The sequence below is a fragment of the Brachyhypopomus gauderio genome, chromosome 4 (genome assembly GCF_052324685.1).
Source record: "Brachyhypopomus gauderio isolate BG-103 chromosome 4, BGAUD_0.2, whole genome shotgun sequence".
In the NCBI taxonomy this organism is placed as follows: domain Eukaryota; kingdom Metazoa; phylum Chordata; class Actinopteri; order Gymnotiformes; family Hypopomidae; genus Brachyhypopomus; species Brachyhypopomus gauderio.
Genome location: NC_135214.1, coordinates 18,320,884 through 18,339,427, shown reverse-complemented (window position 1 = coordinate 18,339,427; position 18,544 = coordinate 18,320,884). Strand labels below are relative to the sequence as shown.

At 37.9% G+C, this 18,544-nt stretch overlaps 3 protein-coding genes across 8 annotated transcripts; all 3 read right to left on the bottom strand.

Moving 5' to 3' along the window:
- Positions 1 to 3,375: 3,375 nt before the first annotated feature.
- hoxd9a (homeobox D9a) lies at positions 3,376 to 5,498 on the bottom strand. Its single transcript, XM_077002842.1, has 2 exons — positions 4,881 to 5,498; positions 3,376 to 4,555 (listed from the first exon to the last, which is right to left on the bottom strand). Exons 1-2 carry the CDS (start codon positions 5,425 to 5,427, stop codon positions 4,311 to 4,313), a joined length of 792 nt encoding a protein of 263 aa, XP_076858957.1. The 5' UTR covers positions 5,428 to 5,498; the 3' UTR covers positions 3,376 to 4,310.
- Positions 5,499 to 6,370: 872 nt separating this feature from the next.
- Positions 6,371 to 9,942, bottom strand: hoxd10a (homeobox D10a). The gene is made up of 2 exons (XM_077002834.1): positions 9,091 to 9,942; positions 6,371 to 8,338 (listed from the first exon to the last, which is right to left on the bottom strand). The coding sequence occupies exons 1-2, from the start codon at positions 9,818 to 9,820 to the stop codon at positions 8,064 to 8,066; spliced, it is 1,005 nt and encodes a 334-aa protein (XP_076858949.1). The 5' UTR covers positions 9,821 to 9,942; the 3' UTR covers positions 6,371 to 8,063.
- Positions 9,943 to 13,984: 4,042 nt separating this feature from the next.
- Positions 13,985 to 17,803, bottom strand: hoxd11a (homeobox D11a). 6 transcript variants are annotated; one of them, XM_077002838.1, is made up of 4 exons: positions 17,629 to 17,803; positions 16,387 to 16,501; positions 15,832 to 16,287; positions 13,985 to 15,091 (listed from the first exon to the last, which is right to left on the bottom strand). In XM_077002838.1, exons 2-4 carry the CDS (start codon positions 16,439 to 16,441, stop codon positions 14,862 to 14,864), a joined length of 741 nt encoding a protein of 246 aa, XP_076858953.1. In that variant the 5' UTR covers positions 16,442 to 16,501; positions 17,629 to 17,803; the 3' UTR covers positions 13,985 to 14,861. The 6 variants fall into 6 exon arrangements, with proteins under 6 accessions (XP_076858953.1, XP_076858954.1, XP_076858955.1 ...); XM_077002839.1 differs by lacking the exon at positions 17,629 to 17,803 and having other exon boundaries at positions 13,986 to 15,091; positions 16,414 to 17,445; XM_077002840.1 differs by lacking the exon at positions 16,387 to 16,501 and having other exon boundaries at positions 13,990 to 15,091; positions 17,629 to 17,801.
- Positions 17,804 to 18,544: the final 741 nt, after the last annotated feature.

Here is an 18,544-nt window from a genome sequence, read left to right as displayed (position 1 = left end):
ATAAACACATTTTGACAAATACTGCACCAATACAGAAAATTATTTTTTGGATACATGTAAAGGATATTTTAATTACTTTTATTTGAAATTTTGAAAACTTAAATGTGACAGTTAAAGAGCAAGCTGTAGTAACGAATCAAAACATGGTTAAAATAAGGTTTCCACCGATGTAAACTTTACGAAACGAATTATAAAATAAAGCACTTTCATTCATCTTAAACATCTGCAAAAAAACTTGCGTAATAAATGTCTACATTATTGTTCAAAAATTGGTTAAATATAGCAAAAAGATAAGTTAAGGTTAACGTTAGATACCTTTTTTAACGCTGGGCAGCAATTCCCATATTGGAAATATTGTTAAAAAATCTAATGATAGCAGAATTGGTATGTGACTTTATTTTTTTCTTTATTTCTCTCGATTTTCTTTTATGTTTTCGCAAGGGAACAGCTGCTGCAACTGTCCCTCCGTATTGGAGTCAGTGTTCAGTGTGTGTGTGTGTGTGTGTGTGTGTGTGTGTGTGTGTGTGTGTGTGTGTGTGTGTGTGTGTGTGTGTGTGTGTGTGTGTGTGTGTGTGTGTGTGTGTGTATGAGTGTGTGAGAGAGAGAGAATTGCTTTTTTCCCCAGGATGGAACATAGGAATTCAGACGATATTCCCACATCAGCTGCCGGGGCTGGTATGTCTGCCTGTTGCTGTTTCCTCCACTGCACATTGAGGAAGCCCAAACAATACTAGCAGTTCATATCCTACCCGGTCCTTTCCTATTTCAGAGGAGTGTGTTACGCACCGTCAAATTATCACTGTTTGAAGTAAAAAAAAACCTGACCTGATAGCAGGCCTGTTCTTACGGGGAGATGCCTGGTGTCTACAAAAACAAGTCAAGATAGAGGCCCGTGCGTGATCTGAGAGCAGATTTAATGACAGCCAACCTTGAGGTCTCATGCGAGGGAAGGAGGCGCGCGCTGATTTAGCGCGTTGGTGCCGCGCCAGTATTACTATCGGACGATTTACAGTGAGGGTATTGTTGCAGGCCGGCGTCTCGCGGTGTCGTAAAGAGCTGCTGTCTTTTTAAGTTATCGTATCCGTAAAATGTAGAGCGGCGGCTGTGGCACGATATTCCACCAGGATTTGTCTGATAACTTGCGTTCTGTATTGCGACTTGCCCATGAAGATAAAATTCTTGAAGCTGCTCGGGCCACTGGAAACCGTCACAATTGCCAAGAACCATCGCATGCATAGCACACATTTTGTGGAAAAGTCCCATAGAAGGAAATGCCTTGCCCGGTGTGTTTTTGAGAGCGGCTGACAAAGACGGAACTCATTTGTACTGTCAGACTGTTAATAAATGTCAGAGGAATCAAATATGATTGAAGGCCGCTGTTATTGACCGGTGTATTTGGCGTGCTCGAGCATTTGCCCAAGCCCGCGATCAGGGAGCAATTCGGCACAATTACAGCGTCCAGACACACCTCAAAACACATTTTCTTTAAGACTTGGATCACAGAGCAAAAGAAGGGGTCACGGCCGAGTGGTTTTCGCCTCCTGTTACACTGACATCTTGAAGCAAATACTGGCCATATTTTGCTATATAACATTTCATCTTACCGATTAACCTGTAGGGAAGTTTTATTCTGTAAGCGTATTTTAAAACCGTATTTTATTTTGAGCATATCTCTTTCTAAGATCAACAGGAATTCGAAGAAGAAAGAATTTTGACAGCGTGGCGTAGCTAAACTACAAGTAAAAGATTCTAAACAAATGTAATTAAATTATATAAAATTTAACCGAAATATTTTCAGTCGTGTTCGACTTTTACTCGAGATCAAAGCGAACAGCGCAGTAGGTCACAAAACACAGCGTTCGCAATGTCTTAGAGTACTATTCAGTCCCACTGCATAAAACTTAGCAAATTAAGTTTCGTCAGTGTCGTTTAAATGTGGAACGGCTACTGTCTTAAACAATCCCTTATGCACATTTTTGCATTGATCATCAACATTATTTTTGACCTATGTTAGCAAACTAAAGTTTAATCCAGATGTGTGATTATCTTAGCAAAAAGATTTTAAGATATAAAGCAGCTAGTCGTTGGAGCCGTATGGTGTACGGGGTTGTCAAAGGCCGATGTTTTGTTATTTGCGCCATTTTAATTTGACTATTCATTCACCCCGTATTTATTGCATATACGAAAACAAGTAATCTTGCTACTAGGCTAAACTATTACTGAACAATTACTGATCTATCTATCTATCTATCTATCTATCTATCTATCTATCTATCTATCTATCTATCTATCTATCTATCATAGATACATTGATACATTGATAACAAAAAATCTGCTTTGCTTTGTATATGATTTACAGCGTAATGCCAGAATAACTCATAACGCCACCATAACACTCACTATCTTTCAAACGCAGCTGAACTTTGGCGTTTCACGAGTGGTTCCATGAAGTAACTTAGGTATAATAGTTTAGCAAAAACGTGGCTAGTATTTATCTGCCTCTACTTCTACAAAATAGAAATTGTGTTTTATAAACAGTTTATAACGTGCCTGTTTGTCCTAAAACACATTCAAAGGTCTATATTGCCCTCTAGCGGTAACATTTCCCACATTGATACCACTAGTCATTAATTGTTAAGCTCTCCCATTGCAGGTTGATTTACATCCACAACTGGAATAAACACTTGGGTGACATGTACAGAGATAGTGTAACATAGGTATTATTGGTCGAATACTACATTAGTATTAGTCTTATCCAGAAAATGCCCCCAGTTAGCCTGTTTAAATTCATTTTTGACTGTCAGAGTTGATAACTCTTTCGTAATTAGTATTCTAAAACGAATAGCTCTCTACTAGAAATGCATATATTTGTTAGGGAAACTAAAATTTCAAGCGACAGTCAAAGTTAAGTGTTACCGCCACTCTTTGGAAATGTATTTGATGAATAAACGTGACTTTCTGTGTGTTGGGGGTCGATTTCTTTTCAACCTCACCGACAGACAATTTATCGACCAGACACCCCGTAGAAGAGTGTCTGCATTTCTGTTGGTCAGTAACAGACCCAAACACCCAACTAGAATGTTTTCAAAGCAGAGTGCAATTACTGTTTCAGACCATAAACTCATTTAGACCAGACGTCTAGCCATCTCTATGGGTTTATTAGCCCCCGTTTCTTCCTGCTCTAAAGTAATTCTAAAGTAACACTTGAAAATAAATTAGGGCTCTCTACAACACATATTTCTCCGTCATGAATGGTGTATTAGGCCTACTCATGCACCATAACAATAAGCCTTTTATTCTTGTGGTCAGTATAAAATGAAATTTTCTTTTGGACTTTTTGACTAAACAATTTTCAATGAAGCGACACGCAAAATATGCAGTCCAAGCGCTTCGTGTATTTATTAGTGAACATTTGACTCAAAACGCAAAACAGATTTCTCAACTTCATCCAGAGCGTGCACATTCGTTGTCTAAAAACGTAAAAAAAACTCGGCAAGCTATGTCGGCCCATCATCTGGACCCTCTGTGATTAATTTAGGCCTTTGCAGTGCTTTCTTCGTCAATAACACACAGTTTAACACCGTTGTGAAAATGGAAAGAAAACAAACACGCAGCTGATTCATTTCTACCATTACAGTTAAACATGGACGTTTGCGGCCACCAGTTAATGCGACTATGAACCCACGTATTACTACTTTTCTCTATGTAACTGTTAGATACATGTTCCTTAGCGCAAAGGGTCCCTGGATGTTGGACTATAGGTCTAGTTCCCAACGACATATTAGAACCTAAATAAATTTAACACAAATGTGATGAATCACATAATTTAGGAGTTAACCTAGGCCGCAGTCGCTTGGTCTAGCCTACTTAATTTATATTATGTAGGTGTAGGGAGACTGTGCTATATTCAAGGTTCTAAGCTCAATGAATAGGCAAACCGATTCCTCCCACAATGCCCTTTACACTATTAAGATTAATTAGGCTTACACCCAACGTCAAAAACACGTCTAACATGCGTGTGCATACTGCCCGCGTGCACAACTGTTGAAGGAGCAAGACACTCTGGTTTGAAAAAATACTGAACATTTCAAGGACAAACCAATTAGAATTACTTTAAGACTCTTTATAGCTATTTCGCCAGTCCTAGGTAACGCTAACGTAAGCTTATTTCCATAAATGACTGACTTGGACACCAAAAAAAAAAAAAGAAAAAAAAACAACATCGACGCCCCAGCTTATTTCTACATTGAACATATTACACATATACAGAAAGGACACTTGGCGAGGCGTATCCAACACTGATCTGATCTTCACTGCGGGTCCTTACTGCCCCGTTCCCTGTTCATCTTCTTCATTTTCATCCTTCTGTTCTGAAACCAGATTTTTACCTGCCTCTCGGTCAAATTCAGAATTCGCGCGACTTCGTAACGGCGATCTCTTGTCAAATACATGTTATAAAGAAACTCCTTCTCCAGTTCTAGAGTCTGGTATTTTGTATATGGGCATCGTTTCTTTCTTGTTGAGCGAGCATGGATCCAGTTTGCTGCTGGATTCCCTGTAAAAGAGGAAGGACACGGGTACAAAGGGACATAAAGAACTGGGTAACCCACATCAAACACAATTCCCACATAAAATAATAAACTGATTTTAAAATTTCCTTAATCTTACAAAATGATTAGCGACGGACATAAGCGAGTGTGTGCATGCAGATATGATAGTAGCTCGTTTTAAATACCCGGTTTACAGCTATCGGCTGTGCATTTCTTTGGGCCCGTGGTAAGAGTTCAGACACTTTTATTGGTTAGTAAAACCTCCAGCTTTACACACCCTGTTCGTACAGTTCTGACGTTGTAAATCACGGGGCAATTTATTTTACTTACTTGGGTCAAGTTGTTGTTTCTCGTCTTTGGGATCGCTTGGACTCGAAATATCATCGCCAGCGTTTTCTTTGGTGGTTTTCTGCGCGCACTCCGAGTCTGCGGCGCAGCTGTAGTCGGGTGTCCCCGGACTCTCCGTCGGGAACACCGAGCTCTCGCTCCTTTTCGACGGTAAACTTTCAGCCTTTGCCCCGCAATGTCGACTTGTCGAATGAAAACCGGGAAAAGAGACATGGTTCGCGATTGGATCGACCCAGGATCGGACATATCTGTTGTCTGTGCACGCGATATGGGACTGGTGAACGTATGGATGGTAAATCCCGGATACTGTAGCCGTAGACGGTGAATGGACCGAGGACCAGGACGTGGGGAACACAGCTGTCTTGGGAGCGAAACTGCAGGATGAAAAATCAGTATTTTCCCCTACACCTGACGGCCTGGAAGACGCCGAATGCGAGCTCTGGACGTATCGCGCTCCGTACACATCCTCGGCCTCGTGTCCCATTATAGAGTCCACATAATAGTTACTAAGAGTTGAACTAGTCGACATATTTGGATCCTTTCGTAGTCATATAAAAGGTTACACTGTTACGGAAACCTTGCCTCTGAACAATCATTTAAGTATTTTTGCTGGCTTCATCTTCAGTGATTGGTTACATGAATCACGTGATCATATTTACCAATACAGAGAGTAAATCAATCCGCTGATAACGGTATGTTTGATTTTGTCTTTTAACTAGGCTAAACATTAAAATGTGATTTTGTGAAAATAGATATAACGGAAGTCTGCTCTACTGTCCAAAAATCTGTGTTTTGATGTGTTGCTCATGTGGAGGATTCTGCGGACTATTTTTTCTTAGTCAGATTAATACACCCATTTATTTCACTATCGGCTCGCACATTGATACCTGCATAGCAAATTATTCCCGCTGAATATAAAACCTTACAAGTTCTCGTCGTGAGATATGTCATATACTCCATCCTTGTAAAGTAGGCTATTTTATAGAGTAGTGAGCTTTAAGCCCTCGTAAAATAAATGTAATAACTTGCTGTAAAATGACGAACCGCGTTTCTTCGTCGATTCTCATATTTTATAAACGGTCCGTTTTTTTCAAAGTTAAGTCATTATATTTGTATAGGTAGTCTTGTAAGTTTCACACAGGAAGTAATATTTGTATACTGATTGTATGTATTGAGGAGAAGCTCATAATGTTTTTATGTCTATCAATAAAATCTTTATGAGGTGCATTTGATTATGCATTAATGTGCCCTTAATAAAACGGACCTTTTGCGTTACAAAGTAGAATATGTGACTATGACTACATTCACCGAAACTGAAATGTTTAAAAAAAACCATTTTTAATCAGCCCCTATGCCTGTCTTTTGGTCATTCATTAATTCTCGTAAGTTGGATCATATAAATAGGATCGTAGACAGTAATTTGTCAACACTTTTTGCATCAGCTTTATTATTGTAATACATGTATTGTTGGGATTAATAATGGATTAATCGATTCTGATGAGTAGTGTACTCTACCTTCGAAAACAGATACATGATTACAGACAGAAGGACAGAATCATGGAAATACAGAGGTGAATATATTCAGAAGTTGACTATCTGACAGATCGGTATTGAAACATTATTTTTGTCATTATAAAATATGTGTGCAACCAGTTCAGAGCGTGCGCACATGCTCGCGTGTGTGTGCGTGCATGTGTGTGTGTGTGTGTGTGTGTGTGTGTGTGTGTGTGTGTGTGTGTGTGTGTGTGTGTGTGTGTGTGTGTGTGTGTGTGTGTGTGTGTGTGTGTGTGTGTACCACTGAGAAAGGGCTAGGCACAAAGTTCACAAGTGAAACCCACATAAAAATAAAGGAAGGAAATAAAATAATACATTTATTTGGGATGGAGGTCCCTGTGCTACATTGTAACATGTTTTTGACAACACCTAGAATGTGTTGTAGTTTGTTATTGTCGAATCAAGCGTCATATATAATTTCCATTTACCAGTCCCAAACAGGCCCCTTATCTGTGCTTAAGGTGTCCATTTTGTGCTTATGAAATTACGAATTATTTTTGCGTCCGAAGTCAAATGTTGGCTGTGTTAACTATAATTTCTGCGGGATTGTTTTTCATTATGCAAGGGATTAATGTGCAATGCATTTATAAACGAATAAATCGATTCTCAATAGATAGTTAAAATTAATAATAAATGTAACTGCACAGGAACACGGACACTATTATTTAAATGTAACTATTTCACAAAAAAGGACACGAAAATCAACATCTAATGGTCTCTACGATGACCAGAAGTTTTGGATATAGCCTACTTTGACATTCATTATCAACATTTGATTAGACCTATCGCGTATGTGCTAATCCTAAGCCTTAAAAAGATGCGTTTCCTTTTCAAGTTAGTCTTGTAAATCTATACAAGGAGTTATTTACTAATACTGTCATTCAATAACCTTAATGTAATCTGTAATATGTATTTTTTGAGGTAGAATTACAGCAAGGCAAAAAATTAATTGATTTCACAGTGCTGCGCGTCCATTTTATACAGGAAAAAGTGCAACAGAATCTTTTAGACCATTAGGTTTAAAGTTCGTGCCAAATTTCATGCCGTGTGCTTTTGACTATAGCGTGTTATATGAAACACTGATTACATAGAGAGCTATTTCGACAATCTATTTATTACAGGATACATGCCACAAACATGCACTGAAGGTACATTTTAACAACAGATATCACATGTACTATACAGAACCTTTAACACGGAAATATTTCGCATAGGCTAAATCTACACGTTCCGTCGAAGAAGAATGGACAATCCTCGCTGAAAAACAGTAAATGTGCTTTTCGTCCAAAGTCACGTTTTTCATTAATTTCAGTGCTCTCCCGTAATTGTCTCTTGTCTCCAATGAAAACAAATACACAACGATTTTGTGTTTCTGCCACGTTTCATAAGTTAAGACCACTTCATACCCTGTGGAATACAAGCTATTCACAAAACATAATTTTATATAATATCACTTGAATACAATCAAGTAAAAAAGCTATTCCGACGTAACAACAATCACAGTATCTGAACGTGAAATGAAATAAAACAGTGTCCATGGTTCTTTAGCATAATTTTTAAATCTTTTCAAACAGACACGAAGAGGCAGGGGCATTTCACTTCTTTGCATGTTCACGAAAACGTGAGATTGGAGGTAAGTTCCCGGATTCGGTTTTCTCTACTCATCTTTTTAAGTTTCATTCTGCGGTTTTGGAACCAAATCTTCACTTGTCTGTCAGTGAGGTTGACGCTTTTACTGATCTCTAGACGGCGCTCTCGAGTCAGGTACATGTTGAATAAAAACTCTTTTTCTAATTCCAGTGTCTGGTGTTTTGTATATGGACATCTCTTTTTCCTGCCGCTCTTCGCAGTTAACCAGTTGCTGGTCGGTGTATCTGTTTTGCACTCTGAAAAACAAACATGCAGACAGACGAATTATTCACCACGAACGTACAACTGTTTCCAATTTCTATATAATTCACTTACAGCAGGCAAAAATACAATTCCTAAAATCTCGGCGAGTACGGTCATATAGACAGAACATGCATATTAACATTTGCATACATATGCATACATGTTATTAATATCATGTAGACAATTAGAAAGAGCACGAATCGTCCATTGTATCTGAGGTTTCTATGTTTACGTTATGTTCGTTGTTTACAACAATGATTTTTTAAAAGGCTCTGCATGGTCTAAAATGGAAGAGGATTTAGGTAAAATCACAAAAACATAAATGGCTAACACATTTTGCCTAATTTAATGTTAAGCGTCCAATGACATTGTGGTAATATAGCCTACTCATTCTCGTTCTCATCGAAGCAAGTTAATCAAATATTTAAAGACGAATTTAAAATAAAATAATACCACTAAAACTAAAATATATACCGATGTGTTGTTAAAAAATGTGTTGTCCAGGTACCGTTCACTGACTTACACACCGTCCAAAGAAAATAGGCTTTAAAGCAACCGGTAACAAAAGGTACGCTATTCTATGGTAACGCGCGGCGCCGTTTCCTGTAAAGTCTTTTACTGCAACCTGAGTAAGCCTCTCATTAAACATTACGACTTTCGGGTTGTTTGTGTTTTATATTGGGTTTTATGATGCTGGAGCGTTCGTATTACACCGCGACGCGATTAATCCTTTTATTGTACCCACCTTTCGCTTCCTTGTGTGGCAATTCCGGGCTGGAGGCAGACGCCTCAGTAGAGCAATTCTTCTCCTCCTGAGAACTTGCCTTTGGCTCCGGGCTCTGCACGGCGGATGGCGTCCTCGTCTCCCGGTCCTGCGGAATCTCGGAGACTTTCTTTTCCACCTCGACAAAGGGCGTAGAATGCGGTTTGGGAGTCAGTCGGTTTAGCTGCATCAACGTATTGGGACTGGTCGTCTCGTGGCTATATTCCTGACTTTTCGCCGTCGTGTAAGTTTGGCTTAGTCTGAAATAACCGGGCACCGGAATCTCTGGACCTTCAACGGTACACGGATCGGAGATGAGATTTGAGTACGCGGGCATCTCGGACGAGTTGACCTTTGCTCTCTTGTCGGAGTACATACAGCAGTTGCTCTCTTCTTTAATATTTTGTGAAAATGTGCAAGTGGGCATCTGGTTAGATGGTTGCTCTATTCGGCAGGATCTGCTCGGATCTACCCAGTTATCAATCTGAGGTATGTACGAGTGGACGTTCATGCCCATATTTTGGTGGTTTACATCCCCCCGTTTGCCAAGAGACGGCAGGAGTCCACACGTTTGCATTCCATAACTCCCCAGTTCTGCACTGGATGCCACATACATGTTGCTGCTGGAATAGAAACTATCTGTTCTACACGCACCAATCAAAGAATCTACCAAAAACGTGTTAGCAGCAGGAGAGTTGTTGGGAAAGGACATTTTGGAGAGGTTTTAAAGAAGAGAGAGGTGTCCTTTGTAGGCTGACATATCTAGCAAAACAATCCCCGTGTAACCCAGAGGGTCTCTCTGCAACCACATGACAATCTCACCAATGAAATTTGAAAATGGCCTTGAGACGCAGGCTGTTCCCCGTCACGTGTGCGCACTGGCACACGATTCGGAGTTTCAGACGTGGTCAACAGCGACACCTAGAACACGGACTTGAAATTGGTTCCAAGACGGACAAAGGCTAAGGGCATTTAACAATCTCTTTCTGCGTGTCATAGGCTACAGTTAAAGAAATCCCAAAGACTTGGTAGCCAGAGACGCAGCCGTATCTACTAATGTGGCAACAACAGTAAACTATGCTCGTACGCACACCTATTTCGTTGGCTTGCAAATCCAAATCAAGCTCAAGATGACAAATATTTCCTGTGGTATTTCGACCATATAGACCATTTAAATGATACATTGTAAGACGCAGGATACGGTTCGCTTTTACTGGACAAGGGACCTATAGATCTTAATGATTATGTGTGGTTAACAACACTAGTTCCCGTGAACGTGCTGAGTGATGTGTTATAGAATATTAGTGTATGTATATTTTAAATGTATCATAATACGAAAGTGAATACTATAGGCTACTGTTGTCCGCTGCGCTTTGCAATTTTCAGCGAGGAATGCATTAGCGGCCTACGTAGCTACAATATCTGGTTAAATGTATTAATTTATGAAGAGATATATAGACGACAAACACGATCGATGCGTGCTGTGCTCTTCGCTAATGTACTTCTGTGGACAGCATTCTGTGAAGTTTTACTCCTGCCTTATCCTGCGCATTTCCACAAAGATAATTTGTGAACCAATAACAAGTTGCAAATAATTAAACGTATTTGGCATTTTACAACGAGTCTATGATGGCTAAAAGATTTTTGACTCAAAATGTGTCTAATTACTACAAAACTTAGTAAAAATGATCATGATTCAGATAATTATTCACATTAAGATTTGAATTTGCATTGTATCGGCATTACTGCAATGGCTTATTTTGGTTTAAAAAGATAACTGGATTAAAATGGAAGTCTTTAAAAATAGCCGTGTGGTAAACACAAGCCGTGTGGTAAGCACGTTCATTGCTAATTATGTGTGATCGTGATGTTATGCATGTTCAACAGTTATCAGTGAACCACGACACAATTCTTCAAACTACACCAATACAAATGATTATGTTAAAGCCCAAAAGTAAAAGATAAACATATACAGATTGACATAATTAAATCAGTAGACTTTCTCATTGGTAGATTAATAAAACAGAGTACTGTAGCTTCTGTGTCTTGACATGTGAATACATTTTGATTAAACAAAATTTATCTTATTTCAATTCAATTCTTTTTCTGATTGCAAGATTATGCACGAACGTAACAACAGACGTAACTGTAACATCTGAAATGGACTTTGTAGAATACGGTGTTTCTTAAATACTATAATTTCAGACAGAGTGCATTGCCAATATAGGCACTTGTAATTCAGGATCAACGGCTACATAAAGTTTAATCCAAACAGAGTCGAGGCGTGTTGGTTAGCAATCTTTTTTAATATTCGATACATATCAATACACGTGTAATCTATACTAATATACATTTAATAAAACTAAGAACTGTTTGTATATTGCCTTGCAAACCTGGTGCTCACACAGTCAGGAGGATCGCAAAATGTACATAACCAAAAGGTGCAGCACATATTTCATACCAGCAATTGTTTTACATGGGGTACGATATTTTTATTTTACAATTAATCAACTGATTTTAAATATGGGATTAAATTGATAACACTGTAGACGAATTATATACTTCTTAATTCCTTGGCTGTAAGGCGTAAGTTATAATGTATATAAGGTAGGCTACAAAACAATCTACTTAACGTACACGTGGCAATTCTAAACCTGGACATTTAAGATGATGCCTTTTATTCCATTTATATATATTAAGTATATTTTATACTAGTTTTATGCAAAGGTAAGCATGTTGTGATGTTATACATACTGCAATTAGTACAAGACAATTATTGAATTATTTTTAAGCCTAGTGGTATATTATTATTTTTGGGTTTTCTTATTAGAACTTGTAAATGCAATTTTATATACTAGGAAATACCATATATGATTCAATAAAATATCTGAAACTAACTCTAAATATCTTACCCAAAACAGAAAATGAGATCTATTCTAGAACGTTTGTATTGCGAGGTTTTATGCTACGTAATTTTCAACTTATTAACCAAAGAAGACAGTCATTTTTTTTTACTTAATTATATATCATTTTAATGCAAACAGTTTAAGTTCAATATTTTGTGTTTATTGCTATTATTTTCCTCGAGGCATATACACAGATAAATGGAACATGTTGCTGACGCTGGCTTTTTCGATGTAAAGTTAATCCAAGCATTAGTCTAAAGATAAATTATTCGTCTTTAGAATAAGTTTAGTTTAGAAATGAGAGCTACATTAATTTCTAACCATTGTGACATGCAGCAAAATAGCCGACGAGTGTACTCAAATAACCTAACGTTTAGAAAAATATATATAATATGCATAATTATTTTATACCATATAGTATCTCGTATACGTATCTAAATGACATTGAAAACAGCAGAAGGTGATCTTGTTCGTACAAAAACTCAGATGGGCTACACTGAATATACTGAATTTCAGTATATTCAATCAAGATCACAATCGTTGTTAGGCACAAAACACACGCTCGAAACCTGCTGTAAGTGCGCCCCTGTGTGGCTACCAGCTGTACTAACATCGCAGAGATGCAAAGAGAAATTTTCGTAAATCAACCATTTTACAAATTTCATCAACAAAGCAGACCATAGCTCACTTTCCACTTTTCACGGAGTGTCTAATGTAGTTTTCATCATCACCTCTAGGCATTATTTGCATGTGGACGACTCGTATATTCAGAAAACAGCGACTTATTTTACGTGTTGAATAATTATAGAAATAATGCACAGAACAGTCTTAAATTTTACGCATAGCTGCGAGTCCCTGAAATAATAATAATCAACGCTAATATGTTAATCAATTAACATCATGCCATGCACCTTGGACCTGCGTGTTAGGTTGATTAATACAGGGCTTGTATATGTTTAGGCAAGTATTACATAGCAGTGTTCAAAAATGAATAAAAAAAAAACATAAATAAATAAAAATCTGCGACGTCACTGATCTATTCATGAAAATGTTTACCATTGTATTAGTAGCGTTTTAAAAGTAAATTTGACACGAGTGCAACAGAGAGAGCCCGTCCTTTGTTGTATTCGGCTACAGCTGTATTTCTGAAACGTTTGATTTCGTCTGAGATCTTTCACTAAAGACAAAAGAAATACTGTATAGTTCGTGTGGTCAGAGCAGCTTCTCAGTATAGAGGGACACTGGTGTTTGGCGCTATTTTGGCCTAAAGAACAAAAAACGTCAGTGTGTTTAAAGCTAAAGTTTAAGGTCCCGGAGGTGTAGTCTGCAAACACAAAAGCGGACTCCGTTACTCAGTGCAGACTATAGTAAAGGGTGTTATTTTTATATAAAGTAATGCTTTCAGTCACTGAGTCACAGCCATGGTCCTATTTTGACATCATTATGGGCTTAGTCGATCGGAACCATAGGCTGAGACGGAGGAATGCGCTTGTTTTCAATTGAAGGAAACGGAGCACTGCGCAGCCATGTTGGGGTATGCTGCACTGCGGTATTTCTCAGAGGGCGTAGTTTCTCAAAGAGAACGGCTAAAAGGCGCCTATACTTATTTAAAAGGGTTAAGGGTGACGACCTTGACATTATGGAAGTTCAAATGCTCTTTTCATATTTCTGGACACATTTCAGTGTACGGCCATTTTATTATATGGATGGGATCTTATTATCAGTTGTTCTATCTAAGCCTGTTCTGACGCAAACGACTGCACCAGCGTGCACAGAGATATTAGTTAATGCGATGTCTCAGAACCTATAATTCAGTGCTCGGGTGTTTTCTGTATTATTGATTAGAATTTCTAAGACTCGCTTTCTATATTGTGCATCGCAACAGTCCAACTCTAGTAAAGAACATCTGTAGTATGTACAGCTTTTAGAGCAAAGTCGCATTTGGACTGGCCAGAGGGTACAATAGCCCCCAATTTAAACCTTTACAGCCAGACTTTATTGAACTGTCTAGACACGGTTCAAGGTTTGGTAAACAACCACAGTGTAAAAGAACAAAAAAGTATAAAATGCCCCTGGTGCGCCCGTTACGCGTCCTGTACAGGTTTTCAAGAGTTTCTTTCTGCTGTGATATTGTCGCTCTGTTCCTGGACGTCCCTTGAATAAACTAGTAAACCATTCGCGGTATTTCTAAATGTCATTGTTTTGAGGTATCAGTAATATATTTCTCGTGTATATTCATGTTTGTATCGTTGAAGATATTGGAAACTGTCTAAAATAAATATTTTGCATGTCAGCCATGAAACACAAGTTTAAGGCAAATCTTCAAAAGAATGTTGAGTTTTAATGTTTATTTAATACACCAATACACCACATGCTACTATCAAACAAATGCATACACAATTCTACTATAATGGAAATATGTGTTGATTATTGTAATCAAAATTATTTGTTGCTTACTGCAATGGATGTGACTTACGTAGCTTTCTATGTACCATGTAAATTGCAATAAATAATATACACTGTGATTACATTTCAGTGGCATTCACCATTAAACAACGGAGTATGAAAAGATTGTCGAGGTACCCTTATTTTTAAAATGGTTGCTTTTTATGGATCAATTTACATTCACCTTAAATAAACGGTGTATAATTTTCACTGAGGTAAGAGTTCATTCTTCTATTACCAAATGCTTTGCATAGTTAAAAATATACATCAGACCTACGAACAGCTTTTAGCTTGCGTGTTTTATTTGGTTGAATGTATAATGTCCCAACAAAATAGTCTGTATAATCTTGACACAGGAAGCCATGAACGTGGTCTACCAACGTGTACAATGTCATGACAGTTTCAGAATAAAGGGTTTCCCGTGAAATACTGAAGTCGATCTCGGTTTAGCTTTTTCTCTTTCATCCTTCTGTTCTGGAACCAAATCTTCACTTGCCGGTCCGTGAGGTTTAGCATTCTTGACAACTGTAGACGTTTCTCTTTGTTTATGTAAACGTTGAAAAAGAATTCTCGTTCAAGTTCTCGTATCTGGTATTTGGAGTATGGACATCTCTTTTTTCTGGACTTTGCACCTACAAAGAGAAACATAACTGAGTTACATTAACAATACATTAACATCAGTTTGAAATGGGACTGTGCTGTGCTGGTCAAACAGCTATTTAACTCAATGACAGAGTTGACTACTTTAAAGTGATCAGTTCCGAACGATTTCTTTAACGTTTAAAGAAATCCAAAGGACATAAACCTTCTTTATTAAAATTATCTTTCAAACTAAAATGAAAACATAAACAAAAGACACACACACTAAAATTGGCGTACTTAGAAAACCAAGACGTAAATAAATGAATATATACACACACAATGCGCTGACACAAACACGCACGTACGCGCGCGCACACAAATGCACGCGCACACGAGCCGTTCTTCTACGTTTCTACGTTTCTATACAATGAAAGTCTTGCAGTTCAATGTAAAATATGCTTTTGTACTCATGCATGCTTATGAAACTAATGTGGACGACCAGCAGCAGACACGGTACATAGGCACAGAAGGCACATTCCTGCCGGAAAATGATGGCAAGTAGCTCTGGGTAACCTTTCTTTTTAACATTATTTATACTCAAATTAATTCTACAAATACACAATACGCCGCTAACATTGCCCACCTGAACAGATTCCCCATCGTAAATGTATTTTTTACAACAGCAAAGCAAATCTTATAGGGTATATAAAATCTTTTGCATGCTTATAAAGCTGCACATAAAACTAAAAGTACTGAGCGGCGTTAACCGCCTTTTAATGCGTGTACCTACTTGAGCCGTTGGTCTTGTCCTCTCCGCAAGTTGATAGTGAGGACTCTTCCTCCGTAGTTTCAGCCGGGTGTCTCTTCGTCTGCTCCGCGCTATCTGAAGACACTTTATTACATGCGGCATCTCCGGGGACCCCGGGCTCTACCTTTTGTTTGGAGTGCTCGGGGTTGGGCTTTTCAGCATTGATAGTTTCAAAAAATTGATCAAATCCTTGAGGAAGTACTCCATTTCTGCCCACATTGGTGAAAAAATTGCACGCGGAGTTTGAGCCGCCGTGGTGGCTGTACATGGAATCGTTTTTAAATATCATTTCCGCCCGGTTTGACGATTGGAGTAGATCTCGGTGCATTATCTCCTCCGTTGAATAGTAGGAAGCGTAATTGCCCCTGTAATGCCATTTGCTCGGGTGATCCAGTCCATAGTCCCGGAAAGACACTTCACGAACAGGTTGGACTTGAGCTATGTTGGAAGAATATGGAAAATTAACTTGGCACGATGTAGTTTGTGGTAAAAACGACGACACCGACGAGAAATCAGGCGCCGAAACATAGTACGTACAGTTCGGTAAATACATATTAGACGCACAGTTGCTGCGATCATCGTAGTCCGTCATATCTCGGTTTAGCGTCGCGGAGCAGCAATAGGCAGCTTGACTGGGTTAAACTTTGTCCATCTATTGCACCATAGGCGTGTGGACAGGACCCGTGAGGGAGAAAAAATCGGAAACGTAGGCTGACGTGCAATTCATCTTGATCGATTCTTGAGGTAATTGTGTCATGTGATCCGGTAAAGAAATTACCATATATCAATATCAGTCATTAAGAAGCGTCTTGAGCAACTCATTGGTAAACGCACTCTGCAGGTTATTGGTTACCTACATTTTTTTTATTTCCCATGTTAATCCCCCTTTCATTCCATGTGCATTACTAGGCATTAGTAAACAATCGCTGAAATGCTGCATTAAAGACCTTGCACCAGAAATATGCTCTGCAGATTACAAGAAAGAACGTGCAAAGACCATTTTGGTTAGCACATTAAATAGTTAATAGCACATTAAGTTCCCTTTTGTAACTTTTCAGAACGTGTGATTTTTCATAAGCACTCACATCACACTTGACGAGATATGTGTTCATCCTCTACGATAACTTTTCTTCCATCTACACGAGACACATTTAGAATCACATAGCTACAGGCTTAAACCCAATAATCTGTTTTAATAGTGGTTTGATGTTTTTTTCACGTTTCTTTCTCAGCAGTATGTTAAATCTCCTTTGTCCACTTCTCCCCTAGAGGCCTGGTTTTAACACCAATCCCAAAAACATTCCTTTACTGTGACATCATCTTTACACGGACAAACAGTTTTTAAAAGTGTTTAAACGAGGGTTTTCTTTCCTTTCCTTTTTTAATTTTTAACCGTAGCCCAGACAAGAAACAGAACTAGTATAAGGTATTTAAAGATACTCCGTAGGACACACATAAGAACTGTTAACGACTACGTACGATTTCTTATAGTATTATTAACAAAACCAAAATCACATTATATCCACACGATCAACATCTTAAATGCGTAAAGCCGTTCATCTAAATTACTAAATGTTTATACTGCTGAATGTTTAATGTGACAAAATGTAGTACATTATAATGATAAAAACAAATAGTTGTGTTATTTATACTAATAATAATGAAAATAATAATAAGTAGCAGTAGTAGTAGTAGTAGTAGTAGTAGTAGTAGTAGTAGTAGTAGTAGTAGTAGAAGTATCAGTAATAGTTAGTTATAATTTTTCTGGATTTTACTCACTTCAGGGTTTGTTTTAGTCTAGACGTAGTTTATTCCATAATCCATGTGTTAACTCCAATTTTGTTGAACATTGCATCTTAACAGATAAAAGGAAAAACGTTCTCGGAGTAAGAGACACTAGATTCACACTGCCAAGTACAAAACAACTCGTCTGGCTTTGAACGTCTGCGGTCTGAGACAGTGCACACCCGGCAATCACAAATAACCGTCAGGACCCAAATCATTTTATTGCTCAGACAAAAGGATGCGTTCTAGTTGAAATGTAAGAGCTTGGTGGCTACGAAACTGGCGCCAAAAGATGTTTCAAAATCGACGTGCGACGTGTATTATTGTAATATTTACACATTTGAAATATAGATTTTACAGAATACTTAAATGCATAACTTAATTTTGCTAACAGGTATCAGTCGAGTTTTAATGTGAACGTTACGTGATTTAGTCTACAATTTAGAATATTTCAGAATAATCATGTTTTTAAAGTGCTATGTCAAATATTTCATAGCTTGTACTTGTACGTTTTCCTTAAGCCTTACATTGTATGTTAATTAATTCGTTGTGCTAATTAATTGCGTGTAGCTTTGACCAGTTCTTCTATAATTTCCTAAATAGCCTAAACTAAGACATGCATACACAAACTGAGATATACATATATGCAAACTAGTGTATATATATATATATATATATATATATATATATATATATATATATATATATATATATATATATATATATATATATATATATATATACATGTGTGTGTGTGTATTTATTGTTTAGTCAAAGAATAAAACTGCTCTTGCTTGGCTATCGGCTATCAACACTATGAATGCACCGCTAAATTGTTTACTAACTATAATATACTGTGTTTGACCAACGTCCAACCTTTCATCAATAAAAACTTTACGTTAATGTGGCG